The 15,833-nt window shown below is 46.4% G+C and overlaps 1 protein-coding gene across 5 annotated transcripts in view; it reads left to right on the forward strand.

Moving 5' to 3' along the window:
• Window positions 1-15,833, forward strand: part of LDLRAD3 (low density lipoprotein receptor class A domain containing 3) — a gene marked incomplete at both ends in the record, with an annotated part of 266,525 nt that overhangs the window by 81,969 nt on the left and 168,723 nt on the right. For 3 of the 5 annotated variants that reach the window (XM_080695905.1, XM_080695907.1, XM_080695908.1), the window contains one exon: window positions 9,811-9,957. The exons of 1 other annotated variant lie outside the window; for it this stretch is intronic. In XM_080695905.1, coding sequence (XP_080552031.1) covers window positions 9,811-9,957 — 147 coding nt within the window. Of the gene's footprint in view, window positions 1-9,810; window positions 9,978-15,833 lie in introns of all 5 variants that reach the window. One more of the 5 variants, XM_080695906.1, reaches the window with a different exon arrangement.

The raw sequence follows: 15,833 nt of genomic DNA on the forward strand, positions 1-15,833 counted from the left end.
TGTTTGCAAGTCTGATGGGTGTGAGAGAGAGCTTCCTTGTTCTATTAATCATTCTTTGATTACAAGGAGGTTGAGTGCATATCAAGTGGCTATTCGAGTTTCCTCATCAGTGGAAGTACCTGTTCTTGTGCTTGGTCCATTTTTCTTTTAGATTGGATTGCTAGCGTTTTATTACATAGTTTTATAAGAAAATTTCCAGCTGTCCACACTTTGTAGTTCATCTGTATGGGAGGGTTTTTTTTTTTTTTTAAGAGAATGACTTGTTTTGACTTTGTTTACAATGTCAATGGATAATGAAGAGTTTCACATATCAGTCTCTTCCTTTATGGTCTGTGCATTTTTGAGTCTTATTTCAGAAATCCTTCCTTAACCTGAGCTCATAAAGATGTGCTTTTGACTTAAATGAAGATCATTTTGTCTTTTGTTCTTATTCTCAGGTTGGCGTTGGTATTTTCCACTTTTGCCCTGCCTACGGGGTATCTGTGTGAAGCAGAGAGTTAGCTGCAGAATAGTTCCCAGTGACTGTTGGAAACCGTTTCCCTGGTCCCTGGACGCACGGCTGAACTTGGGCCTGGAGCACAATCCTTCATCTTGACCCTGTGGCTCTTTCTGAGGGCTGCTGAAGCGTGGCGTCAATTGGCCCGCTCTTGCGCCTAGCTTATCGCTAGCCTCATAAAATCGGTCATAAAGCTGTCCCCTCTCCTCTCCCTCGGTTTAACATCACTCCCCCCGCTGCAGCTGCTGTTGGAAGCCGAAAGGGCAAAAGGCTCAGGACTCTCGCCCAGGACTCATGCAGCCGCCCTTGATTGGACGCCACTGTGAGTGGAAACAGAGGCTTTGCAGCCTCGCGGCGCAGAAGCTCCTCAATCCTGTGCCACACTTCTTGGAAGCTTAGAAGCATGCCGCAGACCCAGCTTCATGCATCCAGTGTATTTTGCATGGCAAAATAAAAATGAGTTCAAAATACGTTTAGATAAATTTGCAGAATTGAAGAGTGTCAGGGTTGGAAAAGTCCTTAGGGGTCTGCAGGTTCTGTTCCTCACCTGTTTAGTCAGCGGTCATTTGTGGTATGGCTTTGGGTGGCCTTGATAGTTGCTGAGGACATGCTAGCAGCAGCACGGGCAAGGTCCTCTTTTTGAGAGGCGCAGTCCCTAGCAACAGGGATCATGTCAGTGCGGTGGTGTGATGGGATGGGAGGAGGAACCTGAGATTGGACACCTTTGTCATCTTTTCCTTCACATAAGATCCCTTGCCTGACAGCACAGAAGTTGGTAGGCAAGTGGGCTGGAGCCAGCCCACCACCTGTTGTTAAATATTCCCTGAGCTGAGAAGATTTTTTTGTTTTTGTTTTTGTTTTTACATTTTTAAATGGTTGGGAGAAAAAAAAAACCTAGGCATTTGCAATAGATTTTGATGATAGAAAACATTAACTCTGAACCTTGGTGAAATAAAGGTTAGTTGTACCACCCCTTCTACCAGGAAGAATTCCATTCTTCATCTTGGTAGAAAATTGTTCATAGAGATTATGAAAACAGTTTGAATTTTCTCAAGAAAAATATTGAGGATATTATCTTCTCTCTTACACAGGCACTTACATTGTACCCATAATGTGGCCTCTTGCCCTATCTGACCGTGTGTAGACTATCCTAGCTGTGTGCCTTCGGGCAAGTTACTTCTTCCATTTCAGTTTCCTCATCTGCAAAATGGGTAGAGTGCCTATTTCATGGGGCTCTTTTAAGAGATAAAGATATTGAACTGGTGTTAAACTCCAGTTTTAAGTGTTTTAATAGATAATAGATCTTCCCTAGTGAAGAGTCAATAATAATCTGCTTTTTAAGGCTGTTCAAAGGAGCCTAGGGAGGGATGGAGACCAGGCTGGTGATGGGTTCTGGGCTCACCTTGCAGGTCAGTATCTTGATGCACACATCCTCTGGTGTTGCTCTCAGGCCTCGGAACTCTGGACCTCGGATCTTGTAAAAGCTGCGTCCCCACACCTCTGCAAATTCCCACTACACTAGTACCATTCTGACATAATTTTCCTCATGAAATGCAATGAAGCATAACTAAAAAATGTAAGTAACGGCTTCAGGCCCTTAATGAGGCCATAAATACGAGGCAAAAATAATTTATAAAGCTATTTTCTGGTGAAAACCCGTCCTTTTCCTAAACCCCCTCACTTTCTCTGGGCTTGCTTCATGAATACTAGCCATTGGCTTTCTTTGCTAACTCCTCTTCTAAGAAGGAAACGAAGCATTTAAATCATTTTGTAACGCTTGCCGCTTCACACTTTGTGGGAGAAACAAAGGACGGAGCTGTGTGATGTGCAGACGCTGGGCAGGCAGCGAGGCTCACCCACGAGCCAGGTAACTGCCTCATCTACAGGTTGTTCCTGGGGCAAAATTACAGATAATCTTCCTTAAGAGTCATGGACTATGTTAATATGAAACCTGTGAATACCAAGGATCAGCAGTCCTGGGCTGAACCTGAGGGTCACGGTATGCCTTCTCTGCAATTTCTACCTTCCTTGAACAGATAGGTAAATGGAGGCAGGAACTAGTGGAATGAGCGCACAGGGCAGGGTGCTGTGCACAGCCTGTATTCGGCTGGAGACATGACTGGGCTGAGGTAGTGGGGCCAGAGGCACATCCTCACCACACATCCAGGCATCCTTGCATGACTGCACCCTTTTGGTGACAGCCACAGCACTCCCCGCAGCCACACTCCAGCCTGAAGTAGTTTTGTTTGATGAGAACCGAATGGCTTTGGGAAACGCACAGGACAGATGTCTCTGGCCCTGTCTGTCTGGAATCGAGGGGCTTTCAGAATTTTCTAGGGCTGCTCACAAGCAAATCATCAGAGATCGGCTCCCTAAGTGGCCTCACCTGTGCCCACACGTGAATGATGTCTATATACGTGAGTGCACACACCTGTGTGTGCGAATGTTTCAATACTGGAATCACAGAGGAAACAGACGGTTTCTTTCGGTGGCCCCATAACACTGTGTCTGTTGGCACCAGACAGTGGAAGAGGATGTTAACTCTCTGGGGAGGTTTTAGGGAAGATCTGTTTGAGATCTGCAGAGTTGAATGCTAAGCCGCACGTGTGTCTGTACATATGCATGTTTGCGTGTCTTACTCTGCTGCTCACTGAGCATCCAGACCCCGATCTTTAGGAAGCAAAACAGAGGAATGAAGCAGAGCCTGTTGATGGTTTGCAGATGTCAGTTCTGTTTTGCACCGTGACAGAGGTACCCCCAGGGAGGGAAGCTGAGCAGAGGGAGCGGAGGGAATCCAGAGGATCCAGCTGGTGGAATAGAATTCCCATTTCTCAGCTGGAAAAGTCAGCAGCGCTGTCTGCGCATTCTAGAAGGATGCCGGCAGAATGCAGCCGCCGGTGGGGGTTCTGTATTGCCCCGGTTCTGGCCCCCTCATCAAGTATAGATTTATGGGTGCTAGAGATTTTGGAAGAAGCTTCTTGGCAGGCTGTTCACCTCTGCCCGATGAGGGAGGACTAGGTTTTTTTTCTTTTTTTTTTTTTTTTTTTATTCCCCCTTCATTCTTGGTCCAGATGGTGTACTTATTTTAAGTAAGCTATGTGCTGCAGTGAAAATGGGCAACAACTCTTTTTCATTTTTCAGCTTAATGAAAAAAAGAAAAGGGAGGAGGAGAAACCCCAGCTAGCCAACTTTGTGCTAATGCTTGTCTTTCCTGGATTCTAAATGTATCCCAAGACACCAAGATGGGATAAATATTTCAGCCACTAGAAAGTCCTGCGTCGGGCTGAAAAGATTTCTAGCCTCTTTTAAAGCAGACAGGGTAGTAATTTACTGGCACAAGTCTAGACATCCCCCATTCCCTGCTTTAACTACCTATGTATAGTTTCCATTCACCTACTAGGAAAATGGGTCAAGAGTGGATGGAGCTTTCCAAGGAAAAGTATAGGGGTGTGTGGAGTAGAGAGAGAAGTAGTAATAGGACACTTAGTTATCTTAGTGCTGTTGCAGATATTTATTGAAGACCTATGGAGAGACAGGTGCCTGGGATGCAGGGCTGAATGAACCTGTGCCTCTTTACCTGCAGGGACATCCAGTCTAGCAGTGAGATAGCGCAAATACTTCCATCAGCGCAGCTGATAAAGGAAGATAAAGGATAGGACCAGAATGAAAAACAGGGCCAGCTTTAAGTTGGGTGTCTGAGAGGGCACCTCAGTGGTCTGAAGGGTGGACAGGAGGAGTTCACTGGTTGGATTAGGTTGCTAGGACTCCACTGATATAGGGGAATTTTTTTTTTTTTTTTTTTTTTTTTTTTTTTTTAGTGGTACTAGGGATGGAACCTAGGGGCCTTCTATCTCCAGGCTACACTCCCAGACCTATTTTATATTTTATTTGTAAACAGGGTCTGGCTAAGTTACTGAGAGCCTCACTAAGTAGCTGAGGTTGGCTTTGAACCTGTGCGATCTTCCTGTCTCAGCCTTCCAAGTGTGGGGATTACAAGCGTGCACCACCATGCCCGGCATATAGGGGAATTTAAATAGCAGCAGCTTATAGACTAGAAGACGGAGATCAAGATATCATGGGGTTGGTTTCTTCTGGGGCCTCTGTCCTTGGCTTGTAGGTGGCCATCGTTCCCCGTCTCCTCACGTGGTCATTCCTCGGTGCCTGGTGTCCCAGTCTCTTCTTATAAGGATGACAGTCATATTGAATTAGGGCTCATCCTAATGACTATTTTAATTTTATTACCTTTTTAAAGTCTCCATTATTATTATTATTACTATGATTATTATTATTATTATTATTGTGTGTGTGGTACTGGGGCTGGAACCCAGGGGCATTCTACCTCCACGCGACACCCCTAGCCCTATTTTTTATATTTTGAAGCAGGGTCTCACTGAGTGGCAAAGGGCCTAAGTAGCTGAGGCTGTCCATGAACAACGATTCCCCCGTCTCAGCCTCCCAAATGCCGGGATTACAAGCGTGCACTACCACGCCCGGCAAAGACCCCATTTTTAAAGAAAAGTCACATCTTGAAGTACTGGGAATTAGGACTGCATCATATACATTGGGAAGAGGGGAGGAGAGGAGACACAAAATTTAGTCTCTTCTTCACCTACGTCTCTCTTCACCTTTCTTTTCCACTCTAAGAAAGCCAAGCAATGTTTTATTACCTTTGTCATCATCCCCTATACTTTTCCTAACACCAGGTGAAAGGTGGGGGGGGGGTGCTGAGGAATCTTGAAGGTCAGCAGATAGCCTGTTTGGGTGCTCACTGCAGGGGGAACCTGGGCATGATCAGGGGAACAGCTGGAAAGGAAGTTTCAAGAGTGGGCAGGGAAGCCGGGCTTGGTGGCGCACGCTCCTAATCCCAGCACTCCGGAGGCAGAGACCTGAGGAGAGCAGTTCGCGACCAGCCCCAGCTACTTAGCGAGGCCCTTTACAACTCAGTGAGACTCTGTTTCAAAAAATAAAAAAAGACTAAAAATAACTGGGCGTGGTGACGCATGCTTGTAATCTCGGGCTTGGGAGGCGGAGACAGGAGGATCGCAGAGGTTCGAAGCCAGCCTCTCTGGCTTACGAGACCCTGTTTAAAAAAAAAAAAAAAAGGTCTGGGAGTGTAGCCCAGAGGTGGAAGGGTTTCCAGGAACCCCAGTACCACCAAAATAAAATAAAATAAAATACTAAAAAAGAGGACCAGGGTTGTAGCTCGAAGGTAGTATGCTCCTGGGTTCCATCCCCAGTACCACAAATAAAATAAAATAAAATAAAATAAAATAAAAGAATGGGCAGGGTGAGATCCTTCTGGGCTTCGCAAACCAAGACAAGCATTTTAGATGCATGCTAAGGCTACAGAGAAACTCTCAGTTGCATATGAAATCTCACTGGGTGTGAAAGGAAGGAATGGAGGGAGGGGGAAGTGGCACAGAACAGGATGGATTTTAAACCAGGATCTCTCCATCTCAGTGCGACTGACATTTCAGACTGGGTGATTCTTTGTTGCGGGAGGCTGTCCTGGGCACAGCAAGATAAGGAGCAACATTGCTGTCTTTGCCCACCAAATGCCAGTAACACCCCACCCATGGCAACCCAATGACTCCAGAGACTGTGTTCCCCGGGGACAAAATTGGCCCAGTCCAGACCCACTAGTTGAAAGGGAGCGAGAGATAATGGCGGCTTGCATGGGCGATGCCAGCTTAGTGGATGGGTTTGAGGAAGGCTTTGAAGAGAGAATCAATGGAATTTAATTTCTCTTTGCCTTGACTTCTTTTTACGTTTGATGCTATCAATTCCTTAAAAGCACTGAGCTCTGCATCTTTGCTTGAATAATGGAGTTGTTCAAAATGCAAAGACAATCTACCTCTCTACCAGGCCCAGGAGCCATGGCCGGCGGGACCACCTGTGTGTGACGGACATGGCGCTCGGTCTCTGCAGCCACCCGTTCATTTGTCAGGTCCGTGTGCTGCCAGACTTTTGACTCTCGGAGCAAGCACCTCGGAATCTAATCTGGCCAATTTTCTGCTTCCGGAAATCTGTTTATCAGAACAAGATTTTCACGGTCATAGTAACTTTTCCGGAGGGAGGGGGCTGCCTTTAAGGAGCCAGCTCCACAAGGGCGAGTAGAAGCGATTTCCAAGCAAAACATAACTATAGCTCTGCATTCCGCAGCCCCGGAGGGCTCCCTGCTTGCTGGTGAAGCCCCGGGCAGTCATCAGGGGACAGCTGGGGCGCGTGGGCTTCTGGGTAGAGTATTTGGTGTCTGACAAGGATCGAGTACCTGGCTGTCCTGCTAGGTCCCTGCCCGTCACCCCCCACCCCAACCCCCAGCATCATGACCCCTGGCCTGAAGATAGTGAATTGGCTTCATGTTCTTTTGGGGGTTGTTGGTTACTTTCTTTCTTTCTTTCTTTTTTTTTTTTTTTTGGTGTTCCTGGAAGCCCTTCTACCTCTGGACTACACTCCCAGACCTATTTTATTTTTGGAAACAGAGTCTCTTATGCCAGTGTGGCTGGGTCTCTGCCTCCCAAGCACGGGGATTACAAGCGTGTGCCACCACGCCCGGCGTTGTGACTTTCTGGAGTTGCTTTCAGAAGGAGTCTGATGTTGAGTCTGTGTTCAATGGGACTGAGTGCTGTGATTGAACAGTGAAATCTGATTGGTAGAACAAGAGAGGGAGTAGTATAATATACTTACAATTCTTAACATGCAGTCAGACTGTGTACCTTTTGATTTTTGTTTTTATTCTAGACCCTCCCGTGCCCTGGGCTGACCCTTCCTGCACCAGGTCTCTGCTGACACTGTTCTTCAGGCCTGGAGAACCCTTACTTCTCATCTCTGTGTAACTGTCAACACCCACTGCAGATTCTATCTCTTTCCAGGAATCTTTCTTGATTCCCTGGGATTTTGTCTAAAGAACACTGGGGAGCCATTCATTGTTTTTTTTGTAATAAGGAAATGTCACCACCCAAGCCGGGCGTGGTGGCGCACGCTTATAATCCCAGCATTTGGAAGGCTGAGACAAGAGGACTGTAGTTCGAGGACAGCCGTGGCTACTTAGTGAGCCCCTTTGCAATTCATTGAGACCCTGTTTCAAAAATAAAGAATAAAAAATAGGGCTGGGGGTATAGCTTAGAGATAAAATGCCCCGGGGTTTCATCCCCAGTACTGAAAAAAAAGAAGAAGAAGAAGAAGAAGAAGAAGAAGAAGAAGAAGAAGAAGAAGAAGAAGAAGAAGAAGAAGAAGAAAAGAGAAATGTCACCATCTACTTGCTGTGTAGAAAAAGCTTTCTGGCCACAGAGGGAAAATGGATTGGAGTGGGGCAGGACAGGAGGCAGGGAGGCCCGGCTGGGCTGTCACGGCAGGCAGTGATGGAGATAAGAGGTGGTGGCCACTTGGACTGTGCAGTGGCTGGGGCAATAGAGAGTTGGCGATCAGACTTCTGTAGGGGTAATGGAGTCAGGAAGGGTCAATGGAGATTTCTAGGGTTCTGAACTGGGTAGTTGGGCAGAGTGGAGCCCTTTGCCCCCGCTTTTCTCTGCATTTCTCCAGCAAGCTATGAAAACTCGCTTCAGTAGTGAGACATGCTTGTGGGTTATTAATCAGTACAGCGTGGCAGATGGTCTGCAGGGAATAGCCATCCTTGGCACCAAAGCCGATGTGGTGCTGCTTGTCTGTGGCTGCGTCCATTCCAACTGGCTGTTGCCTGCTTGCTCGAGTTATAAAATATTTTTAGTAGCACCCCAAAAGTAGCATCGCCAGACAGCAGAGTAAGTGCTTGGAGAAGCCAGAGAAGGCAGCGGAGCAGTTGCTTGTTAAAGGGTGTGTAGGAGCCAGGCGCGGTGGGGGCACACGCATGTAATCCCAGTCCTTGGGAGGCTGAGACAGAAGAATTGCAGGTTCAAGACCAGCCTCTACAAGTTAGTAAGACCCCGTTTTAAAATAAAAAATAAGATTGGGCTGGTGGTGTACTTCAAAGGTAGAATGCCCCTGGGTTCAATTCCTAGTATCACACACACACACACGCACACACACACAGACGCACACACAGACACACACAGACACACAGACACACACACAGACACACACACAAACACACAAACACACACGTGTAGGAATTTCCCAGGAAACCCAGCAGGTTCAAGGTATTTCAGGTAAAAACAACAGCATGTGGAAAGAAGAGTGGCGTGGAAGAGGATGCACCAAGGGGTCTGGATAACTGAAATCTAGAGATGCTTCTCTCTGGAGAAGTTTGTACAGGAGCAAGGGCCCCTCCCATGCCCCCCAGGTGGTCTAGGAAGCCTCATTTTTCTCACTATCCTGAGTTATTATGCCTGTGGGCCTTTCCAGGCCGAGGGAGGGGTCCCTAGCATTGGGTCTGTCTTTTAGACACAGCACAAGTGTCTGGTCATACATGCCCAAGAAATGCTAATTGAGTGACTCAGGAGGGAACTTGGAGCTACAGCACCGAAGGAGGAACTAACTGGTCCTTTTTTTCTCCTTCATCCTCATGACTGTTTTACTTCTGGAGGACTCCTTAAACTCTCAGCTATTGGTCACATTGGCCCAGCTTGATCAGGAAAATCTGCCCCCCTCGAGGGTGCCCTAGGGGATGAACTCAGCAGCTTCTGGTGCTTTCTGGCTCTAGGGCGGCTTGCGGGTGGGGGCCTTGGCATTTTATGACTATATTCAGTGGAGTTGAACCTGACCGCTGGGGCTGGTTCTAAATCTCCAGTAATTCATGGCAGGCAGCGGTAGTGCCTGGGGTAGTCTCCTGGGGCTTAGAAGGCCTGAGTTCAAGTTTCATCTTGGCTGCTCCTCTCCGTCAGAACGCAGGCAGGTTGGTTTGTAGATCTGGGCATCTTATTTCCTAGAGTGAAGTGGTCTTCCCATATCCCTGCCAACTGGGCCCCAATTCAAGGACTCTGTGATTGTTGGGGTTGCTGAGCCTAGAAGGAGTGTGGGGTTCCTGCTGCTGAGGATATTGGGAGTCCAGTGCACACTCCTATCTGGACCTTGAACTTTGCCTTTGCTGCTGGCTAGAGAACAGTTTGGTTTTTAACCAGTCTTTTTGGTAGAAGTCAGTGAGCACCTGATTTGTGGCCAGCACCCAAGTGCTGCCCCTTTGTTCTCCATTAAGCCCTTTCAAGGTCCCTGGTGGTGGGATGGGGCAGATCCTCAGGCCTTTGTACAATCAAGGAAACCAAGGCCCGGGGAGGTGAAGATAACAATGGGAGGTCTTGCCTGTGTCCTTTCTGCTGGGTGGGGGCTCGGGCCCCTGCTGCTGCGATCCCCTCTGACCTCCTGTCCCCTCTTCCCGACAGAGAGCCAGCTGCTGCCTGGCAACAACTTCACCAACGAGTGCAACATTCCAGGCAACTTCATGTGCAGCAACGGACGGTGCATCCCCGGCGCCTGGCAGTGTGACGGGATGCCCGACTGCTTCGACAAGAGTGACGAGAAGGAATGCCGTGAGTGGCCCAGCCTGGCTGTGGGCGGGCGGGCGGGCTGCAGCGCCGACTGGACTCTCGGGGTCCAGGGAGGAGGCCCTGATCTGGCTCACCTCCACGCACTGTTCACTGAGAGCTCATGGAGGCCGGCCTCTGGGCAGAAGGGGTATTGGTGGTGGCGGAAGCACTGCTTGAGGGGGGCAGTGGATTCTCCTGCCAGGCTCTGAATAGGGAGGTGAGTGGGGAGCCCTGGGGTGCAGCCACTGCCTTCACCTTGTGAATGAGCTACCGAGAGGCCAGAGTCTGGGTAGCTGCAGTGTAGCAGGTCTTTCCACGCTGGTATAGTAGTTTCCTGGGTGATTCAGTGAGCCCAGCATCAGGTCAGGTGTCCAGCCTGGACTCAGTCCTGGATGCGTCATGTCTTGCTTCCTGTCGTAACTGGCTTCCCCTCCCTTTCTCTGCTGATGGGTCCGGCTTTCCCTGGAGCATCACCTTCAAATGGCTACCACTGGGACCTGCTGGTCTTTGAGGTCCTCCCCACCCCACCTCCTTACCCAGACTCTTGTTTTGGTTTCCTGAAGCATGAGATGTAGGTTAGGGATATTCTACAAGAAAGCATGGATGGGAGTTGAGGGCATTGGTGTGGAGTAGTTACTTAATCTCCTTTTGCGAAGATGGTCTCTGCAGAGCAGGCTTGGCCGTGGTCCTCCTCCTGGGTCCCTGGTGTTTGTGTGTGTGTGAGTGTGTGTGTGTGTGTGTACATGTGTATCTAAGGGGTAATTGCCTAGAGACCACACAACTAGACAATGGTTCTTGGTTTTTTCATGGACTTTGAGAACTAGGCCATGTGTCCTGTCTGACCAGAGGACTTTGTGTTCTGGCTCTGAACCTGCTGTCCCTCTGGAAGCCAGCTGAGGAAATGGCAAAGGACAGGATAATAACTTGAATGTTCCTCAGAGCTGTTAATTGGGATTTGAGGCCCACTCTACTGACACATAGGAAGGAGCACTGGGTTTGGAGCCCACGCATGGGAGCCAGCTGCTTCCTGCCTGTTTATGTGCTGGGGAGGGCAGGCTGCCTGCTCTGACTCTGCTCTCTCTCCTGGCACAGGGTCCAGTAGCCCCAATACTTGCTCCTTCTCTTCAGAGAAGCTTTGGTCAGGGGGAAAATGGGAGACCACTTTTGGAAAAAAAAAATCTTTTTTTTTTATTGCATGTGGTTTTCTGAATGAGTCACCAGACCTATGTGCTTTCTCTCCCCCCCATCCCTCCAGAATTGCTTCTGAAAAATATTATGTGGATTTCAACTTCCCCGTTTCTGGGATGGCTTCACAATTACTAGAACTATAACATTTGTAACTTGAATTTCAAGTGAGATGGAATGTGTGAGCCCTATCATCTGTCTACTTTAAAGGGTTATTAAACACTGTACAAGTATGTGGAATTGCCATTTTCGGGCTATGGGGTGTTTTTGAACTTCAGTAAATGCAGGTTGTGGTAGCTCACTGGGACTATTTGGCCCATGAGAAGTTTGTGAAGGAATGCAGGATCAGGAATCAGACCCAAGTTTTAGTCCCAGCTTTTTCAGTCAATAACAGCTGTGTGATATTAATGGCTTCTGTGAGATTCTGGGTCCTCTCTCAGTACAGTCCTATGATTTTAGAATTCATACTCAAACCGGAAGAGATGGTGGAAAAAGGGGGAGGGGGCTAGCAGCTAATTGGAGCTCTTTGGTTGGTTTGGAAAAGGCTTGTTTCTGGCTATATTCCATCCTATCTGTCTCCCCAAAGTGTTGTAGAGACTTGACTGGCATTTATTTAGTCTTTTGATCAAAACATAATTAAAAAACCATGCACACAAACACAAGCATTAACCTCTTCTCTGTTGCCCTCCCCCTGGCTTTCAATTGCAGAAACAGCATACTAAAATAAAGGAAAGGGGGGAAAAGTCCCTTTTCTAACAGAAATTCTTTCATTTTAAATTTCTTACATATTGCCTTCCAGTCTTGGAGACGAGAGCATGAGCTTTGGAGAAAGACTATCTATGCCCAAAATCCTGCCTCTTCTCCTTCCTTAGGGGGATGTGTGTTCTTGGGAAAGTTTCCAGAATGTTCCAAACCTTAGCCATTGGGAGGATTACAGAGAATTCTTGAACCTCCTGGTGCCTTAATTTCCTCCTCTCCCAAACAGGAGCAATAAGCCTTCTAAGACTTAGCATTGTGAAGTTTTAATGTGTGTCAAGCACGTGGCCTAGTGCCTGCATACAGCGGGTGGCTCGTAAACGTTAACTATGATTGGTCAGTCCGTGCCGACTCTATTATGCACTTGTCATTATGGGATGTGTGATTGAATTACCTGCTTTTTTCTACTTAACATTAGAGACCCTTGGCTGCATTACTGTATTTTGTATTCACAGTTGTTTCAGAGATTGGCTAATATTTCATCAAACAGACGCACTGCAACTTAACCTTTCCCGTGTTGTTTGGTTGTCTTTTGCTTTTTTACTTCTGATCAAAATGTTTAGGCCCGTTTAAGGCATTCCTAGGTGACAGAAATGCAGGTGGCTTCAGGCTGAGCCTGGCGGCAGGACGAGCAACTTCTCCATCTTTGCAAGGATCCTCTGGATGCCGCTGGTGTTGGATTCATGCCTCCTTCTCCCAGGGGTTCACAGAGCTTCTAAGTATTTGGAACAGCTGGCTGCTTCAGGGGAGGAGAGTCAAAGTGGTATTGTTCTTACCTCAGAAGGGCCATTGCCTTAGGTGCTCAGTGCAGCTTAGACGCTGCCAAGATAGGGCATTGAAAAAGGGAGAGAGCGGAGTGTAGCGGAGCATGCCTGTAATCCCAGTACTTGGGAGGCCAAGACAGGAGGATCGAAAGTTCAAGGACAACCTCAGCAAGTAGTGAGACTCTCCTTAACCTAGAGAGAGCCTGTTGCAAAACAAAAATAAGACTCAGAGGTAGAATGCGCCAGAGTTCAATCCCCAGTACCACTAAATACATAATAAATAAATAAATAAATAAATAAATAATAGACAAACACAAACTATAAAAAATAAAAAAGGGAAAGAGAACTCTTGCCCTTGAGAAAGGTCATGGAGGAGCCAGGAGAGGTATCTCGTGGTGGGATATGGGCCAGTGAGCAGCTCTTTAGTGTCTACAGTAGAGGAAAGATTTTTAGGAAACAGGAAGCAATTTTATCGTAAAGGTAATAAAATCATGAATTATAAAATTTGCAAGGAAGGAGAGGAAAAATACAAAGGAATCACACAAAGAATCTGGGCTCTCACAAATGCACTGTTAATTATTTTAAATTAAATTAAATTAATTTATTTTTTGATCCTAGAGGGGACTGAACCCAGGGGCATTCTACCCTGAGCTATATTAGCAGTCCATTTTTTTTTTTTTAATGTTGAAACAATGATTCACTGAGTTGCTGAAGCTGGTCTCAAACTTGTGATCCTCCTGTCTCAACCTTCCAAGTACTGGGATTATAGTTTTTGAAACTGGTTCTCTCTAGGTCGCTGAGAGTTTTGCTAAATTGCCGAGACTGGTCTTGAACCTGCAATCCTCCCTGTCTCAGCCTCCCAAACAACTGGGATTACAGGCTTGTACCACCATGCTAGGCTGATCCACTCTTACTATCTTGGAAGTGTAATTTAGGCTTTTTCCTAGTAGTGATTGCCATGGATGTTCAATGTTTTCCAGGTAATATTTCAACATGTTAACATTTTTTTTATATTTCTCTTTATTGCTTTTAATGCCTAGATCCATTAAATTGGCACAATATAGTTTTTATATTATACTGTTCTTATTATAACAGTGTTTTGTTTGTTTGTTTTTGCCAAGCTGGGGATGGAACCCAGGGCCTCCCACGTGCTGGGCAAACGCTCTACCACTGAGCCGCGCCCCAGCCCCAGCATCAATCTCGTTTTGTTTTCTAATATAGGAAATAGTGTTCGCTGTTGTGAACACGAGGGTAGATGTGACTTTCCCCCTGTGTTGGAAAATTTCCTCTGGCTGGATTCTCAGAAATGAAAAGACTGGGCTGAAGGGCAGGAGCCTGTCTGGCTTTGCACTCACGCAGCCGGCTTGTTTTGCTCAAAGCCTGCGCCAGTTAGCTCTCACTGGCAACGTATGAAAACTGAGACTTTATTTGAGTCTTGGCAGCACTGAGTAATACCTTTAAAAAAAAACATATTTTTTCCTAGTTAATATAATAGCTGAAAACAGTTAATGTATTCTAATTTTTAATTTTTTTAAATTAATGAGGTCCAATGGTTTCTCATACCTCTGTTTACCAGCTGTATTTCTCTGTGAAATATCTATTCATGGATTAAAATTAATATCCAACTGGGTTAATGCTTTAAATTTTCCACCTTATGCACCTGGAGAACCTCCCTTTTTTAGTTTGGAGAAGAGGCCTATTTTGGGATATTTTGGGCATATTTCTGTTCTTGGTTAGTGGATTGCTGAGAGGGGTCATTTTATCCAACCCCAGCTCCCACACACATGCACACATCTTTTTGTAATACAAGGAATTGGGATAACTTTAGGATAACGCTGAGACCCCTCAAGAACACCGAGGGAGCAATGGTGTGTATTTGCTAGAACTTTCTCTGGGTCACACTATCCCAGGCACTTTGCAGTCTATAAACTCCTGGGATCAACGCAAAAGCCTTATCAAGAAGGAACTATTAGCTCCAGATGAGGAAACTGAGTCACAGAGTGGCTTTACACACAGTACTTGCCTGTTGACCTGGGAAGTAAGCCCCCATACCCTTCCTCCATCAGAGAGCCTCAGGGGGTCTTTTAGTCTTTTTCTACAGGTTCCTTGCTGTTACCTTGGTGAATAGGATCATGTAGATTGTATATTATCATATTGTATTAGTCAGCTTTCCTTTACTATCACTAATACCTAAGATAACAAACTTATAAAGAGAAAAGCATTATTTTATCCCACAGTGTTGAAGGTTTTTATCCATGATTGGTCGGCCCTGTTGCTTTGGGCCTGTAGCAGGTAGCATATCACGGTGGCAGGCTTAGTGGAGCCAGGAAAGAGAAAACAGAACAAGGAGATAATGGGACTGGGGCTCCCTTTATCTTCTTCCAGGGCATGCTCCCAATGACCTAAAGTCCTCCCATGAAGTCTCACATAATTTTTGTTTGTTGTTGTTGTTTGTTTTTTTCTGTTACTGGGGATCAAACCCAGGGCCTTGTGCACAATAGTCAAGTGCTCTACCACTCCGCTCCGCCACCCTGGGACAGGACCTTTAACATATAGGCCTTTGAGAGAGAAGTTCAAACGATAGCAATGCCCAACCCACTTTAAAAAAAAGAAAGAAAGAAGGAAACGCCAATAGTGTTTTTCTATGTTAATGATTTTTAAAATTGCCTTTAGTCTTGAGAGCCTCTGAGAAGTGTTATCTTCAAAGAATGTGTGCTTTAATTACTGCCACTCGCTGTCATAAAGCAGCAGTCCAAATTAATAGCATCCATAAGTGGCCTAGAATCAAGCATCTTAAGATCCCCCCACTGGTCTTCTGTCCAGTGTTAGCTGCCACCTCCCTGTGTCCTAACAAGATGTGGGAGAGCTCGTGAATGACTGGAATCCTCCTTTCATTTCCATTTTCTCCTTTGGAGAATTAATGTTGATTGATGTCTTTGGCCAGGCATTTGCAGACTTTAAAATCTCAGGCCCTTTATGGGCTTTGTGCATGCTTGTGTTTGGTGGGGTAGGGGATGGATAAATTTGAAGACCTCGTCAAATGATAAAATTTTAATGACTTTCCAAATCCAGAGACATGGGAAAGTAGGTGCAAAAATGAAATTAAAGTTTTATTTTCTAGCCGGGCGTGATGGCACGTGCTTGTAATCCCAGCATTTGGGAGGCTGACACAGG

Source organism: Muscardinus avellanarius (genome assembly GCF_963383645.1).
Source record: "Muscardinus avellanarius genome assembly, chromosome: 1".
Classification (NCBI taxonomy): domain Eukaryota; kingdom Metazoa; phylum Chordata; class Mammalia; order Rodentia; family Gliridae; genus Muscardinus; species Muscardinus avellanarius.